Source organism: Balaenoptera borealis (genome assembly GCF_965194805.1).
Source record: "Balaenoptera borealis genome assembly, chromosome: 3".
Taxonomy (NCBI): Eukaryota; Metazoa; Chordata; class Mammalia; order Artiodactyla; family Balaenopteridae; genus Balaenoptera; species Balaenoptera borealis.
Window position 1 is genome coordinate 177,826,309 of NC_138866.1, and position 15,467 is coordinate 177,841,775.

The 15,467-nt window shown below is 36.9% G+C and overlaps 1 protein-coding gene across 4 annotated transcripts in view; it reads left to right on the top strand.

Annotated features, from left to right (window-relative positions):
• SUV39H2 (SUV39H2 histone lysine methyltransferase) overlaps positions 1 to 14,759 on the top strand; it is a 28,222-nt gene extending 13,463 nt beyond the window's left edge. For 3 of the 4 annotated variants that reach the window (XM_082385551.1, XM_082385552.1, XM_082385549.1), the window contains 4 exons: positions 5,852 to 6,523; positions 8,287 to 8,433; positions 10,147 to 10,276; positions 11,052 to 14,759. In XM_082385551.1, the coding sequence (XP_082241677.1) occupies positions 5,852 to 6,523; positions 8,287 to 8,433; positions 10,147 to 10,276; positions 11,052 to 11,158 (1,056 nt within the window). In that variant the 3' untranslated portion in view covers positions 11,159 to 14,759. The remainder of the gene's footprint in view (positions 1 to 5,851; positions 6,524 to 8,286; positions 8,434 to 10,146; positions 10,277 to 11,051) is intronic. The other variant, XM_082385550.1, reaches the window with a different exon arrangement.
• The last annotated feature ends 708 nt before the right edge of the window (positions 14,760 to 15,467 follow it).

Below are 15,467 nucleotides of genomic sequence, written 5' to 3' on the forward strand. Positions count from 1 at the left end.
AGCATCTTATACTGAAAAGAAATCTTCCACCCCGTGAGCTTAGTCTCCGATCTCTGAACTTTTAGTAATTTATCATATCTTTTCGAGATCCCTTACCTATTCAAGCATTTATATCTCAAAGGAGGTTTAGTTTAATTTTGCCTTTAAAAAATAAGGGAGATTCAGATGCTAGTGAGGATCAGGAGAGAGCAAGAAACTGGAGAGACAGGAGAGGGGAGTAATTGACGGAGGAAGGACGGCTCTCCTGGTGTATCTGTGGCCCCCTTCTTGTTTAGTTCCACGGTCAGGGTCACGTGCTACTGAAGATAACGGGGGAGGCGGTGAGATAGGGACCCCCGAGGGAAGTGGAGGAGGTCTGACATAGCCAACTCGGGAAGTGGGACGAACGCTAGCTGGGGGGACACCCGGGTGGTTACCATGACGCGCTCACGTCGGGGTCCAGTGGAGCTCCAAGGATGTAAGTTGTGGCAGTCCCAGTGCTGTGTGATGTGTCTGTGCCATGTTCTTGCCATGTCACCCCTTCACACAGAGAAATTTCTGACAAAACTGTGGGTGCTCTTTACTAACATCCTCAGCTTATCAGTGGGGAGCCCCCGTGCACATCGGTGGGCCTTCTCCCTTAGGGATCAAATAGTAAAGAAATACTACCCAAAGCTTTGACTTCTTAAAGTATCCAGACCATTCTATGTCTCTAGGACTACCACTATACCGCATGGCACATACTAACAACATATCCACATTTAACAATAGAATCATACTCCTGAAAGACTGATTGCACTTAAGAGTGGTTTGTTAAGAACTGGAATAACAGAAATCATTAGACTAAAACCTGAATTTTAGAGATCAGGAAAGCAGAGCTCCAAGAGGGACTTCTCCAAGGTCATGTTGTTCATTTGTGTCCGTCTTGGGCCTCTAACCCAGGCCCCCAAATTCCTACCCTCTGTCGGTTACTGGTATGGAAATCTAGTGACTTTCCATTGACCGTAATAGTTCTCAAACTGTGTTCTCATGGAACACTGGGATTTTCATAATCAGATTCAGGCTATTCTCCCACTAATATTGAATATTGTGATTACTTCAAAACTTGCAGGGGAAAAATAGCTAATGGGAAGGCAGATTTTTATTGTTCTTTTTTGTGCCCCATATACATGTATTCTAAAGTGTTTGTGCTCGCTACCACGTACCGGCTACAGACAGCAGATGACAGAACAAATATTGAAAAGCCATGAATTGCTATCTCCAGGTTAAGTTGAACAGCCTGTATTTCTTTTAAGGATTCATATCGTTACTGTTGTGATTTTTATATTGCATACGTGTTGGTAGTTGTATTTTTCGTTATACATTCAGAAACATTTAGTCAAAGCCTAGGATATAGTAGGGAATTGTGCTTGGTTCTGGGGCTGCAAAGAATAAGATTCTTTCCTTCCCCACAGATGGCTTATAGTTTAGATTAGAAATGGGAACACGAGTTGGCAGTAATCAGAAGCAGGGAAGACTTCACGGGAGAGATGACATTTGAGCTGAGTTTTAAAGATGAAGTAGGTTTTTCTACACATAAAAGAAGTGTTCAGTAGACAAATGGAAGAAGACATTCTAATTAGAAATAACTGTGTGAACAAAGCAACAGAAAAGTATGAACAGGCCTGGCATGTTCAGGTACTAACAGCAGTTCAGTGTGGCTGGAGGGTGGTGTGTGAACGGGGCCATGTTGGAACATTGAGTCAGGGAGGCATCAGGGACCCAGTCAAGAATGATCTTTGTTACAATAGGAAGTTTGAGCTTAATTCTTTAGGCAGTGGGCGAGCCATTAAAATTTTTAAGCAAGAAAATAACAGAATGGCTGGCACTGTGGATTTTTTGTTTTTATAAGAAAACTACACGTTAGTAGAGAAGGACAGAGTGTGGAGTGTTATCAGTCTGGTGGCAGGGAAACCGGTAGGAGATCAATGTCCTAATCCAGGCACGGCTGAAAGCTTGCAGGAACGGGCGTTCTGGCGAAAGAGCTGGGCCAGAAGAAGCATGTGGAGAAACTTGGTGATGGGTTGAGAGGAAGGAAGAGGTGAGACTGACCTGGTTTGCGACTTGTGTGACTAGGTAGATGGGGGTAAGGCTGCCATTGATGGGGAATACAGGGAGAAACCATTCAGGAACAACAGTGGCGAGCTCCGTGTAGATAGATTGATTAAGAACCTGTGGGACAGACATCCAGTAGGCTATTGACTATATGGGGTTGCAGCTAAAATTTTGGGAGAATCAGCATACAGTTAAAACCACTGGAGTGAAGAGGTTGCCCAGAGAGAACATTTGGAGCAAGAATTCTTAGTCTGGAATCCACATATCCTGAATTTACCCGTTGTATCATACATGTGACTTTTGATAGGGGAAGGTCTGTAGCTTTCTTCAGATTCTCAAAAGAGATGAACACTTGTTTAGTGTGAAAAGGGGCCAAAGACAGAGCCCTGAGTGTCTGCATTGTGTAAGTGCAGTTCCTAGTAGACAAGATGGAATTAAATGTATTTACATTGAATGAAACTCCCCACAGAAACACCATGGTTTCTAAGAATTGTAAAAACCATTGGCCTACAATAAAGTCAGGTGTTCAAAGCTGTCCGAAATTTGCTCTTGCCTTGCCGTTACAGTTTTCTCTCTCGCTTCAGTGTTCTAAACTTTAAAGCTGGCTAAGTCCATCTCTTCACTGTTTTCTGGATGCTTCATGCAAGTCTTAGCTCCAAGCTTCTGCTTGTGTTTTTCATCCTGCCTGCCCTGTGCCCTACCCAACAAATGCTATCAATCTTTCACAGTGTAGTTTGTTCTACTTCCTCTGTGGCTTTTTCTCATTGACCTATATTGATCTCCCTCTGTGTATTTTAGTGGTATCTATTGTCTTATTTGTTTTGGCATTTAAAATTGTACCACCTTGCACTGCTACTTATTTTACATACTATTGCCTTCCTTTCCCAGCGAGATTTTGGTCCTAAAGGCTAGTATTACCTTGCATCTCATCACACCCTCTAGTGACCGAACTTTCATATGCTCATTATAGATACTAAAATATTTGAATGAATTTAACCTAAGCTAAACATAGTGGGGAAAATGTCTTGAAGAAAAAAATTAATAAGATGCATTCCAAATTATACAGGAATGATTAACAGATCATTTTTATGACTCCACTCCATTTCTATAGGTAATCAAGAGTTGATTGCATATCTGAATAAGATACTGATATCCTATGAGACTTAAGAAATTTTTGACTTTTATTTGAAATTTTAGGGTATTGAAGTAATTGAATTTGTTAAGTCAAACTGATTTTTCTGTATAAAATTATCTTATTTTTCAAAATGGAAAGATCTTTTTTGGATTTTAAAAGTAAAACAAGGCTTATAAAATAAAAGGAGTCTACAAAATAGAAATAAAATGTTACTAATATTTCTGTAGCACTCATGTTTTCGAAGCATCTTTACCATCCGTAAATTAGGTAGGTACAATGTGATTAACATATAAAACTTGCAAGCGACTCATCATAAAACAATATATTATTTTGGAAGTTGACTGCAGTGGCATAGTGTTTTTAGTTTTGCTGAATGGTAATTTAGCTTAATCATCTGACTTGAAGCCACCATGTCTGTTTCTTTCATTGTTTGCTGGTAACTTTGGTATAACCCAGAGCTATGGTAGGAAAAACTGTAGCAGGGAAAGGAAAAAAAAAAAAAAAAGAGGACCAGGGTTGCATTGCTTTATTTTGGAATCAGAAACATTTTTAACTTTCATAATTAAGGGGAATCGGTAGTGTTAGATACTGCCAAGTGGATCTCATTATTACTGAGCATATACCTGCCAACAGCAATCCCAAATTGTAGTAGTCACCTCAGGAGGGAGAAATCCATGCTACGTTTTAGTGAGCCAGTATGACTAACACTTCAATATATGTCTAGGCTTTTTTTTTTTCCTGGAATCATAGAATATATTTTCATAGAAGTACAGTTTTTGTGCATATGCTCACACCATAATTGAGCCACTTTTTTTAACAAAACATATTTTGACCATCTTCACAAAGAAGCAAAGGTCTTTTAATTAACAAGCATTACTGCTTATTGGGTAGAATATAATAAAACATCGAGATGAAGATTAGCACTCTCACTAGTCAGGTGACCTCCTGCAAAGCTGCCTCAGTGCTCCTCACCGAATGGTGCCTCCACAGTGCAGCTTATACCACATTTCCTAGACCTGCCAGGCCACTTGGCATTAATAAACTATGACTAGTAAAACATCCTTACTTTATAATAAAACCTTTATTAAAAATGTCAGGGAAAAGCAAATGTATCCCAGTTAAGTTTTTATCAGTATCTATGAATTAAAATAACTAAAAACCATAGAATGCAGTTTAATCACTTTCATATTTCAGAAGGCATTTTACCCTAGCACTCGTGGATATATGTTCACTATTCCAGAGAACAAAGACAAAATTGAGAGACTTTACTTGAAAAATTTTTTTCTTACATACACTAGACTACCTTTTTAAAGAGAAACTTAACATAGCATTGCCTGGCTTTAAGGGAAGAAAACGTAGCCAGTCACTGGGGTGGGAAGGCAAGATTTCAGGTACCATGGTGGCCAGCAGCAGTCTGAGGGATAAGTCAAAATATTTGATCTTTGGTACCTTGAGGGCCTGCCACCTAATCCAGCCGTGGGCGAGTCTAAGGTAAGAACTCTCTGGAATTGTGCTGTTCAGTAGAAATATAGTACAAGCTACATATGTATACAGTTGGCCCTATGTATCCCCGGGTTCTGCACCCCAGGATTCAACTAACCCTGGATAGAAAATACTTGAAAAAAATTCCAGAAAGTTCCAAAGCAGAACTTGAATTTGCCATGTGTTGGCAACGATTTATATAGCATTCACATTATATTAGATATTGTAAGTAATCTAGAGATGATTTAAAGTATATGAGTAGGTTATATGCAAATACTGTGCCATTTTACATATGGGACTTGAGCATCCGTGGATTTTGGGTTCCGAGAGGGGTCCTGGAACCAATCCTCTGGTGAATACCGAAGGACGACTATAATTTTAAATTTTCTTGTAACCATGTTAAACAAAATGGAAAGAAACAGGTGAAATTGCTTTCAGTAATACATTTAATTTAACCCCAAATATTATTTCAACATGTAATCGATATTTACGCACTGATTAAGAAATATTTTTTAAAAGTTAACAAATATTTTGCGTTATTTTTTTGTGCTGAGTTGTTGAAGTGCAGTGTGTGTTACACTTAGAGCACATCTCAGTTCAGACTAGCCACATTTCTTGTGCTCTGTAGCCACATGCAGCCAGGAATGACTGTATGGGACAGTTCACTCTAGAAAATCTAGGGGATGTGTGCCCAGGACATTGAGAAAAAGAACTTCCCTCATAGCCAGTGTGAAATATGAAATTACGGACCTTAGAGGATGCCTACATCTGTGCTGGCCAAGCAAGCCACTGACCTGGGTCATAAATTATTCATCTTGGGACAACTTATTTCCATGATCAAGATCAATATTTTTTGTGTCACTTGATCACTGTTTGGTAACATATTCATGACTTTCAGTACTTTTATGTTTCTCCAGGTGCGACTCTTTTGTCTGTGGTCAAACATCATGCCACATGTAAATTCTATGCATAGTTTATGTAATATAAAGAAAAACAGTTTTATTTTTATGATTTGTATTTCATCTGCTAGTAACTTGTGACTGTGTATTCTGAACTTTATTAAGAAAAATGATAATGAATACCTTACTCTTTAAGATATTAAATTATTTTCAGTAATTGGGTCTGTCATAATCTGATTTGCATTTTCTTTTATATTTTAAGGATATGGAATATTATCTTGTAAAATGGAAAGGATGGCCAGATTCTACAAATACTTGGGAACCTTTGCAAAATCTCAAGTGCCCATTACTGCTTCAGCAGTTCTCTAATGACAAGCATAATTATTTATCTCAGGTAAAGAAAGGCAAAGCAATAACTCTAAAAGAAAATCACAGAGCTTTGAAACCTGCCATTGCTGAATACATTGTAAAGAAGGCTAAACAAAGGATAGCTCTGCAGAGATGGCAGGACGAACTCAACAGAAGGAAGAATCACAAAGGAATGATTTTTGTTGAAAATACTGTGGACTTAGAGGGCCCCCCTTCAGACTTCTACTACATTAATGAATACAAACCAGCTCCTGGAATCAGCTTAGTAAATGAAGCCACCTTTGGTTGTTCATGCACAGATTGCTTCTTTGAGAAATGTTGTCCTGCTGAAGCTGGAGTTCTTTTGGCTTATAATAAAAATCAACAAATTAAAATCCCACCTGGCACCCCCATTTACGAATGCAACTCAAGGTGTCAGTGTGGACCCGATTGTCCCAACAGGATTGTCCAAAAAGGCACGCAGTATTCACTTTGCATCTTTCGGACCAGCAATGGCTGCGGCTGGGGCGTAAAGACCCTTGTGAAGATTAGGAGAAGGAGCTTTGTCATGGAGTATGTCGGAGAGGTACGCTCGCTTCTCTCATAGCAGACAGTGTGCGGGAGGCTCATGTTCTTGAGGTGCTGCTTTTACCTCAGTAACAAACATGCTGGGTACATTTTGCTGCTAGTTTTGCTGTTACCGTTTGCAGATATGTACAGACTTCAGGTTTGAGGGAAGGGTTCACTGGCATCATGAGAAATACAAACTTGAATGTGAACAAAAAAAATTAGATACAGTGACAAATGAAGTAGAGTTGTCTTTCAACAAACACCCACTCATAGTCACTGAAACTGGCATTTGTAACTTTGAAAATATGACCACTATTTTACACAAAAGTCCTAAGAAGAATATCAGATCTAAATACATCCTGACTTGGAAACTTTTAAATTGTAATTTACTTCATCCATTTGACCAAATATGATTAAGTGTAGTTGGCAAAACTCAATTTTGCATCAGCATGAATGATACTGTAGAGTACATGAATGCTTTATGAGCAAGTATTGTAAAATACACATAAAAACATTTATTGCATCCACCGATAAGAAAAATCCAAACTCTTTGCATCTGTAACTCAGCTACAAAGACTATTCTCTAAAATACCAACTACTGAGCACATTTATTTTTATACATATAACGTATATATACAAAAAATAGTATTTACCACATACTATTTTATGCATACTATTCTGAGCACCTTACGTTTCAACTCTTACTAAATTCTCTCAGCAACTCTGTGAGGTGGTAGTATTTCCTCCATTATTACACAGCAGGAAACTGAGGCACAGAGAAATCTAGCAGCTCGCCCAAGGTCACTTAGTAGTAAAGAAGAGCCGAGGTTCGAAACCAAGGCCCCAGAATCGCTGCACTTCACCCTCCAGCACACTCCCTCACACCGAGTGGTGGGCTCAGCTGCGGCTAGAAAAACATGAGTGTGACTGCATGTCTGGGCTTGCCAAACCAGATATTTTAAAAGTTGTTTGGAATTGGATCACCTTTAGTTATGTGTATTCATCCAGAATTCTGAGGTTAATCTGCATCCCTATTTTGATCCTGAAATTTTTAGATAATGGCAGATTATTATAAATCACTATTCAGAATACTAGACCTTGTATAATCAGATTGTTCTCTTTTTGGTTTAATGAACGCGGCAGCTAAATTTGGTTGACACGATGAATCACGTGAGCCATTTTTGGTTTCTTGAGCTGAGCGTGTGGTCAGGCTGTGTTCTTCAGAGCAGAACTGTATAGATGATGGTTGTGAGCTACAGGATTGCATGAAAACCACCTGTTCTACAAAACTAAACTCTCCAAACAGTGGACTGCAAATTTAACGAAACTTCTCTCCTGTATTTGTAACAAATTTCCATTTGTAACTGTACACAGATTCGTTCTAGGAAAAATATGCCTTCAGAGCATACTGAGAGCATACCTACTTCCAAATTTAGTCCTTTACACTCTGTTATGTCTTACAGAGAGCTGTAGTTGTGTAGCTTTTTTGAACATATCAATAAGTTAGAATGGAAGTTGGGTACTGTTTCAGCTTGCTGATTGTTGGGTTGTGCTCACTCTCATTTGAACAGTCATACTTCGTTGGCACCATCCGTTCTCCTCTCTTTGATTTCCCTCCTCTGTTCATCTAGCTCTTCTAGAGTAGTTTATATGAATGTTTATATTGATGGCACTTTTATTTCTTTTTATGCACTTGAAGGCATTAATATGTTAATAGATTTATGGATGGGTGTTTCTTCAGCAATAGCTATATAATATACTATAGTTTTTTCTTTTTAGGTAATCACAAGTGAAGAAGCTGAAAGACGGGGGCAGTTATATGACAACAAAGGAATCACATATCTCTTTGATCTGGATTATGAATCTGATGAATTCACAGTGGATGCAGCTCGATATGGAAATGTGTCTCATTTTGTGAATCACAGTGTAAGAGAGAAAGTATAGACAGGACTAATTAGTACTGTTTTAAAAGATTTTCCATACTTGAGGAATAATTGTCTTTAAATTATATACTCTTTCATTATCTCCAGAGTATTTTAATACAAGGGCCTCTTCTGTTAATTCCTGGTATTATTGCTGTTTTAGGAAAATTCATCGAGGTGCCTACCAAATAACATTCATTTTGCAGGAGTCTTTACATATGTTACTTCATTTACACTTTCCAACAACTTTATGAGATAGGTTTTGTCCTCATATAGAGGAGGAAATTAATGAGCAGAGGTAAAAAGTTTAAGAATTAACACATAACTATATGGGTTACAGAAGTTAACACAGCTAAATTTAGGATATACAACTAAAGAAGGGTAGATTGCTGTGTTCTCTTAAAATGTAAACATGTTAACGTTTTTATAAAATTTAAGAATTTCTAGAGTATGAAGTATTTAGGGCTACTTTTCTAAATTATGAATTAGTATTCTTAATTCTTGTTTGAAAAGAACTTAGAATACACTTGGAACCTTAACTCCAGAATCTTATACTCTATAAAAACTATTTCCAAAAGTAAGGGAGTTTAGGAGTTACTGGACACCTCCTAAGTGCTAGATGGATAACATAGTATTAGGCTTGTGAGATTGACATTATCTCTATTTTATAGATTAGATGACATTATCTCCATTTTATAGATTACAAGGAAAATGTGTCTCAGAGCATAAGTTCTATAGCTGACCATATTAGGAGGTAGACTGTGTTAATCTTTTGATGGATTTTATACCAAAAAACTAGTTTATGATTAGTAATGAAATGTCAGGGACCTTCTGACTCCTTTGTTTTCTGGTTTACTTAAATGTTTAATTTTTTCTTAATGATAAAATTGAGATACTCTCCAAATAGATGTATTCTATTCAAGGACAATTAAACGGTTATTTTGATTTCTTAGTATGAGCCACCGGATCTTTCTTGCGTATGCTAGAATTTAGTACTGAGTTCTCAAAATGCTGAATAATTCCAAACAGAAGTTTAAGAAATGAAACCCCATGCAATATGAAATTTGAGCTCTACAGCGCTGATTTGATTTTTTAAAAACAGTTACTCAAGTGCTTTAAATATGCCTTACTAGAGCATGTTTTACTTTTAATTTCAATAATTCTATTTCTATTTCTAGATGTTCTACTTGGGCATTTTTTGAATCTTTCTAGGCTCTTCAATAAACTTTTGATACAGTAGTCCCTCCTTATCTGCAGTTGCACCTTCTGTGGTTTTAGTTACTGGCTGTCAAACATGCTCCAAAAATATTAAAAATTTCAGAAACAAGCAAAAAAAAAAAATGGAAACCTTACTAAAATATTTACAGGTGAAATGATAATGTTACCTAACATTTGCATTAAAATTCTCCAAAAACAATTAAGAAGTTGGGACTAGATGAAACCAGATTGACAAAAATGTTAATAAGCTTTGAAGTTGCATAGTGGATATATGTGGACTTAGTATATTATTTTCTCTAGTTTTATGTATGTCTGAAATTTTCTGTAAGGGAACACAGTATTTTTAAATGTGCATGCCTCAAAGACCTCTAAACAATAAGCAACTAATTTCTAGTAGAACTTAAAACTAATACTTTGGGAAATTAAAGATTTGATATAGCATGTAGAAGAGCTCGTTCATGTCAATTTTACTTCAGTGGGTTCTCATGTTCCTTTTTAGTGTGACCCGAATCTTCAGGTGTTCAACGTTTTCATTGATAACCTCGACACCCGTCTTCCCCGAATAGCATTATTTTCCACGAGAACTATAAATGCTGGAGAAGAGCTCACTTTTGATTATCAAATGAAAGGTATGATTTTCAAATACAGTTTCTTTGGTGGAGTTTCAGTGTGAAGAATCTAATCAGAATAGGAGAAGACCTTAGAGCATCTGAACCAAACTAATGTTAAGGTTTTAAAAAACGAGGCTATAAGAGTTTGTCTTTTTGCTCAGGGCACAAAGCTAATCTGACAGAGCTGATACTAGACTCCCGGTCTCCCTGATCTTGGGCTGAGTAATGCTCTTTCTTCTACAGCATGTTGCTGCCTGCTTTTTTCAGAACTTCCATACAGAAGCTTATTTATTATAACATCTTTTCGCAATAGTACTTGTATTTAAAAAATTTTAAGCCTACATTTCTGAATATTTACTAAAAGATGTATATTCGTAAGATTGACAATATGATTTAAATCACATATGAGCTTATTCCATTCCTAACTGAATCTGGCTTTTAAAGAGAACATTTAATTCTGTTTGCTTTACTGTGACAACATGTGTTTTCTTTTCTTTGTTTTTCTAAGTATGATGCCCTTTACATATTGTTACTGCTTGACCTTGCTTTATGGCTCTTAAGCAATTTATGAAATGAATGCTTGTATATTGGATTTTACTAGTAAGTTTCATCATTTCACAAATCCATCCTCATAAATATGGACTAAAAACATACACTTTACCTCTTACTAGCCCACAGCATCCTTTCAAGACAGTTTGTAATGATTCTATCAATTTACAACTGATAGAAAATTTGAAACTCATTAAGAATTGTCTTAACTCTTTCTCCTGTATTTCTTTTTCTACATATTCAGGTTCTGGAGATATATCTTCAGATTCTATTGACCACAGCCCAGCCAAAAAGAGGGCCAGAACTGTGTGCAAATGTGGAGCTGTGACTTGCAGAGGTTACCTCAACTGAATTTTCAGGAAATAGAACTGATGATGATTATAGTTTTTTCCCTAATGTTGTTACCATTTTTTAAAAATAAGTATTTGGGACTCTTTTCATATTATCAAGAGTATACACTATGTTAATTTACAATTCGTGTTTCAAACTATTGGCCAAATGCATTACTGATGCTTCTGAAGAGAGTGACACAGGGTCACATAGACTAATTTGAAATATACATATTCAGACTATTTACAGATCTGTGTAGAAGTCTGTGTGAATAGAGAAATGCCTCCTTCGGTGTTCAAGTTTTAAACTAATGATGTAACAGTCACTAAGATCAAACATTCGACTTGGCCATACACCTTGAATTTAGAGAAATAGAGTTAATTCTTATTGGACAAATATACAAGTTCTATTTTTGTTATTGTCATTCCTGTTTACCTACTTACTACTCATTGTACTTGTATTTGAGACAAATAGGTGATACTGAATTATACTCTATTTTCTACTTTCATTAAAACATTGAGATCTTAATGATATAGAAATTTAAGGTCTAAAATTAAATGTAAAAAAATTTAATTACAGCTTGATTTAATATTTTGAAGCAATCTAGACCACTAGGAGCGGTGGATGTCTGAACCAGTAATTCTAAAAGATTTTTTAATCCTGTAGAAGAAAAATATCCAGAATGTTCTCCCTAAAATTCTAGAATGGCTAGCTGTTATGCTTCTTTGAAAGGATGGGGCGGTTGGGACCAGGAGGGCTTTTTGGAGTGCCAGGCAGCGGAGATGCAGCACTTTAAGGGCCCTCTTGATAACATGAATGAGGCGATCCACGCTGAGCAGCTCTGGTCTCCACAGTAAAACAGGATACCCCCTGAGAGCAGCTGTACGTAACGATAATGTTCCACACGATAATTAACATTACATCTTCTGAATTTCAGGTAATTTTAACATTTCCTTTCCACCAAATTTAATTATTTTTATAATAAATAAAGGGCCTGCAGGCCCTTCTTAAGAAGTGATCTATATTTTGAACTGATACTTATTTTATACATGAACTTTTTTAATGTGCTAAAGCTAAACTTGGCTTGGCCAAAGTGTGTGTCTGAATTATGACCATTTATTACTTGAACTATGAAGACTGAAATGGAATATATTCATTGTTTGGGGGTTTTTTGTTGTTGTTGTTTTTTCCTACGTAGTGAAACCTCAGTCCGGAAAAACGATATTTTCATCTCTTTCTGATCCTGGGACTTCTAATCATGGTGTCCAGCATGAAGGCGAATGCAGCAGATAAGTCTAAATCTTGGTATTCTTAATTAAGTTCTGCCAGAGCTCCCTGCCCGAGGCTTTAATGACCTACAGTAAGCTTGGGTAAAACTAAACTGACTTCAAGAAAGCAGCACTTCACATCTTAATCCTTAACCTCTTTTTTGGGAGAAGCTACACTTTGTTATATTGCTATCACAGGATTTTGCTCTTTCATAATATGGGGTAAATTGTTTACATGTTTGGAGCCTCAGAGTATATCTATCTGCTCACCAAAATTTGCCGAAGGTGTCAAGGAAAAATATATATTTTTAGTGCCATTTTTTTTCTTTATGAAAAAATAGTCACATGGTGTCAGTGGTAAAAAAGCGTCACAGGTTTACAGGCCAAACTTGCTTTGAATTATAATTCTCACAGGTTCAAAGATGTAATTTTACCATTCTTTTAAAAAAGTCAGTGTTTTACTGTCTAGTGTTTTGATCTTGTTTACTCTCTGTTAAAGAAATGTAAAGCTGGAGGACAAAGGGAGAATGACTATTTTCGGTAAACCCATTTTGTCTTGTCCTTATTAATAGAAACGTAATGAGCCTTTGAAATTTTTAAATACCTGCCTTACCCTTAAGTTGTTAAAAAGCTGAACTTAAGCAGTAAAATGATAGAAACTATTTAAACGAAGCTGTTAGGAGCTTTAACTATTTTAAGTCAACATTTAGCTTCTTTAGTTTCCTAAGTTGTCAGAATTTGTTCTCTCGATATAAAGCAAATATTCAAGGGTAATATTTAGATCAAGTTGAAACTGTAAATTAATCCACTGTTCAAGTTGTATTGGTACCATTGTTTTCCGTATCTCCAGAAGAGGATTGTGATACACAATTGGTAATCTCAGGGTTTTTTCCCCACATACGCACAAAATCTAGACTGCACTTATTTTTCTTATAGTTCAACAGTTTCTCTTTAGCAAAATAAATTTAGTTTGGCATTTGATTTTCTATTTATCATGGCTTAGCTTTATTTCTGAATATTTTACTGTCATTTCGAGTAAGGCTACAAAAAGGGCAGAAAAATATTGATGTATTCCTGACTACCTGTTATTGAGATTAACCAAAGGTTTATATACCATTCCTTTAAATGTTACTTTTGAGAAAGTCTATTACTGTCATGATTCATGCATTTGAATATCGAAGTAGAATTTTACACTTAGCATAAGGTAGACGGATACTTTTTTAAATTTTTGAGCATTATTATTAGTCACCAGGTACTTAAACATATTGTGCTAAGTACTGCCTGGAAGTACAGAGGAATTTTAGAATTAGAGCTAATAATCTTTGAGCAAGTCTTAAGCCCTTTACCCGTACTCCTGTGCTTCTCATGAGTCTGTGAGGTCGGTACCGTCTTCCTTATAGCAGCATACTGAAGAAACAGGCTTAGACTGGCTAGGGAACCTTAACATCCGCAGGATCATAAACTAAACTTGACTACTTTTAAAATATTTGACCGACTTCAGGCAGACTTTTAAAAAATCCATTTCGACTGTTTGTTAGTTTAAACAAACTTCCAAGTCCTGGATTCCTCTCTAAGGCAAATGTAGCTAGCCACTGGGTTTCCTTTATGACGTATCTTGGTATTTTGAAACTTTTTTTTCACTTCTTCATACGTCACAGTTCTTGAAGTAAAAATCAAGTAGCCACTGTAATTAACCCTGCCCACTTCTATGCTCTTTTTGAGAGGCATTAGTGCATAGTGGTTAAGAGCATGGACTTGGGGGCCTGAAGTGCCTTGTCTGAGTCCTGGCTTCACCCCTTGCTAACTACACGAGCTCACCTCCCTGTGCCTTCGCCTCATCTGTGAATGGGGATAGTAAGTGTACCTACCTCAGAGGGTGGCTGTGAGGAGGAAAGAGTGTGTAAAAGAATTCAGCATTGTCACAGAGTAAGTACCGTACACAAGTATTAGCTGTAGTTATTCTGTACTATAAACCTGTACTTTAAAATATTTGGTGGTCACTACAAGTTTTTTGATCGAAGTCTGTTCTAGTGCTCTTAGCCCTTAAATTCGTTCAGCCAGCGTTTATTATGCCAGACTTGCCTATGAAACAACAATGAAAATGTGGCAGTATGGAATATTAAATTCATGGTGAGATTATAAAATGCTAAGAATATATTCAGAAGAATGTTTACAGGCATGTTTTAAACACCCACCTTGGATCATAAGCTATACTATTTAAAATGAAGTCTTAAATGTCAGTGAATATATACAAATATATGTAGTAGTAACATTTGATTATGTGATGTGTAATTATGAAGTGTAACTAGTTTTTAGAGCCTAAAATTAAAAATGAAGTCTCTGGGTTCCTGTAATAGGCCTGTTGTAGTTATGAGTATTGAACGTTTTGCAGTCCCCATTGGTTCTCTCCAGTGACTTTATATTCACCTTGAATTTAGGTAATGGTACTCATAGGGGAGCTAGGCAAAATGGAATAATATATAATCCTGCCCCAATCATACTGAGTCTGTAGGGTGTATTTCATCAAAAGCTCAGGGTAGCATCTGAGCTAGAAAAAAAGGGGTCAGTGTTCCCTTTAAACTTCACATTCTTGCTTATACACCTCTGCCCTCAGCTACCTTACTATGCTCAGACCAGTCTCTGTTGGTGTACATATTAATAAAACGTACTGTTGAGTAATTTAGGGCAGAGACACTTGCTATAAATTGTGATTCAACATATTCCTCAAAGAACAGTCAGAAAGGAGTTGCACCCTTACTCTCAGCCCTGACCCTTGATAATCACGTCGGTTCCTTCCCCTCATTCCCCTCTGGTGCCAGTTTCTCAGCCGAAATTTGAAGTGTAGTCGTCACTGTCCGGTTTTTCTCCCGTGTAAATGGACGAGGGCTAATTTATCCTTCTGCCAACATTTGGGAATGGAAAATTCCCTTCAGGACAAGTGAGAGGGCTGGCTTCCTGGGTCAACTTGACATTGGTTCCCCTGAACACCCAGTTTATCTTCCCTTCCCGCTGACTCTAAGTCTTGTAACCTTTATTAGTTTTGTGGCTCCAGTATTGATTTT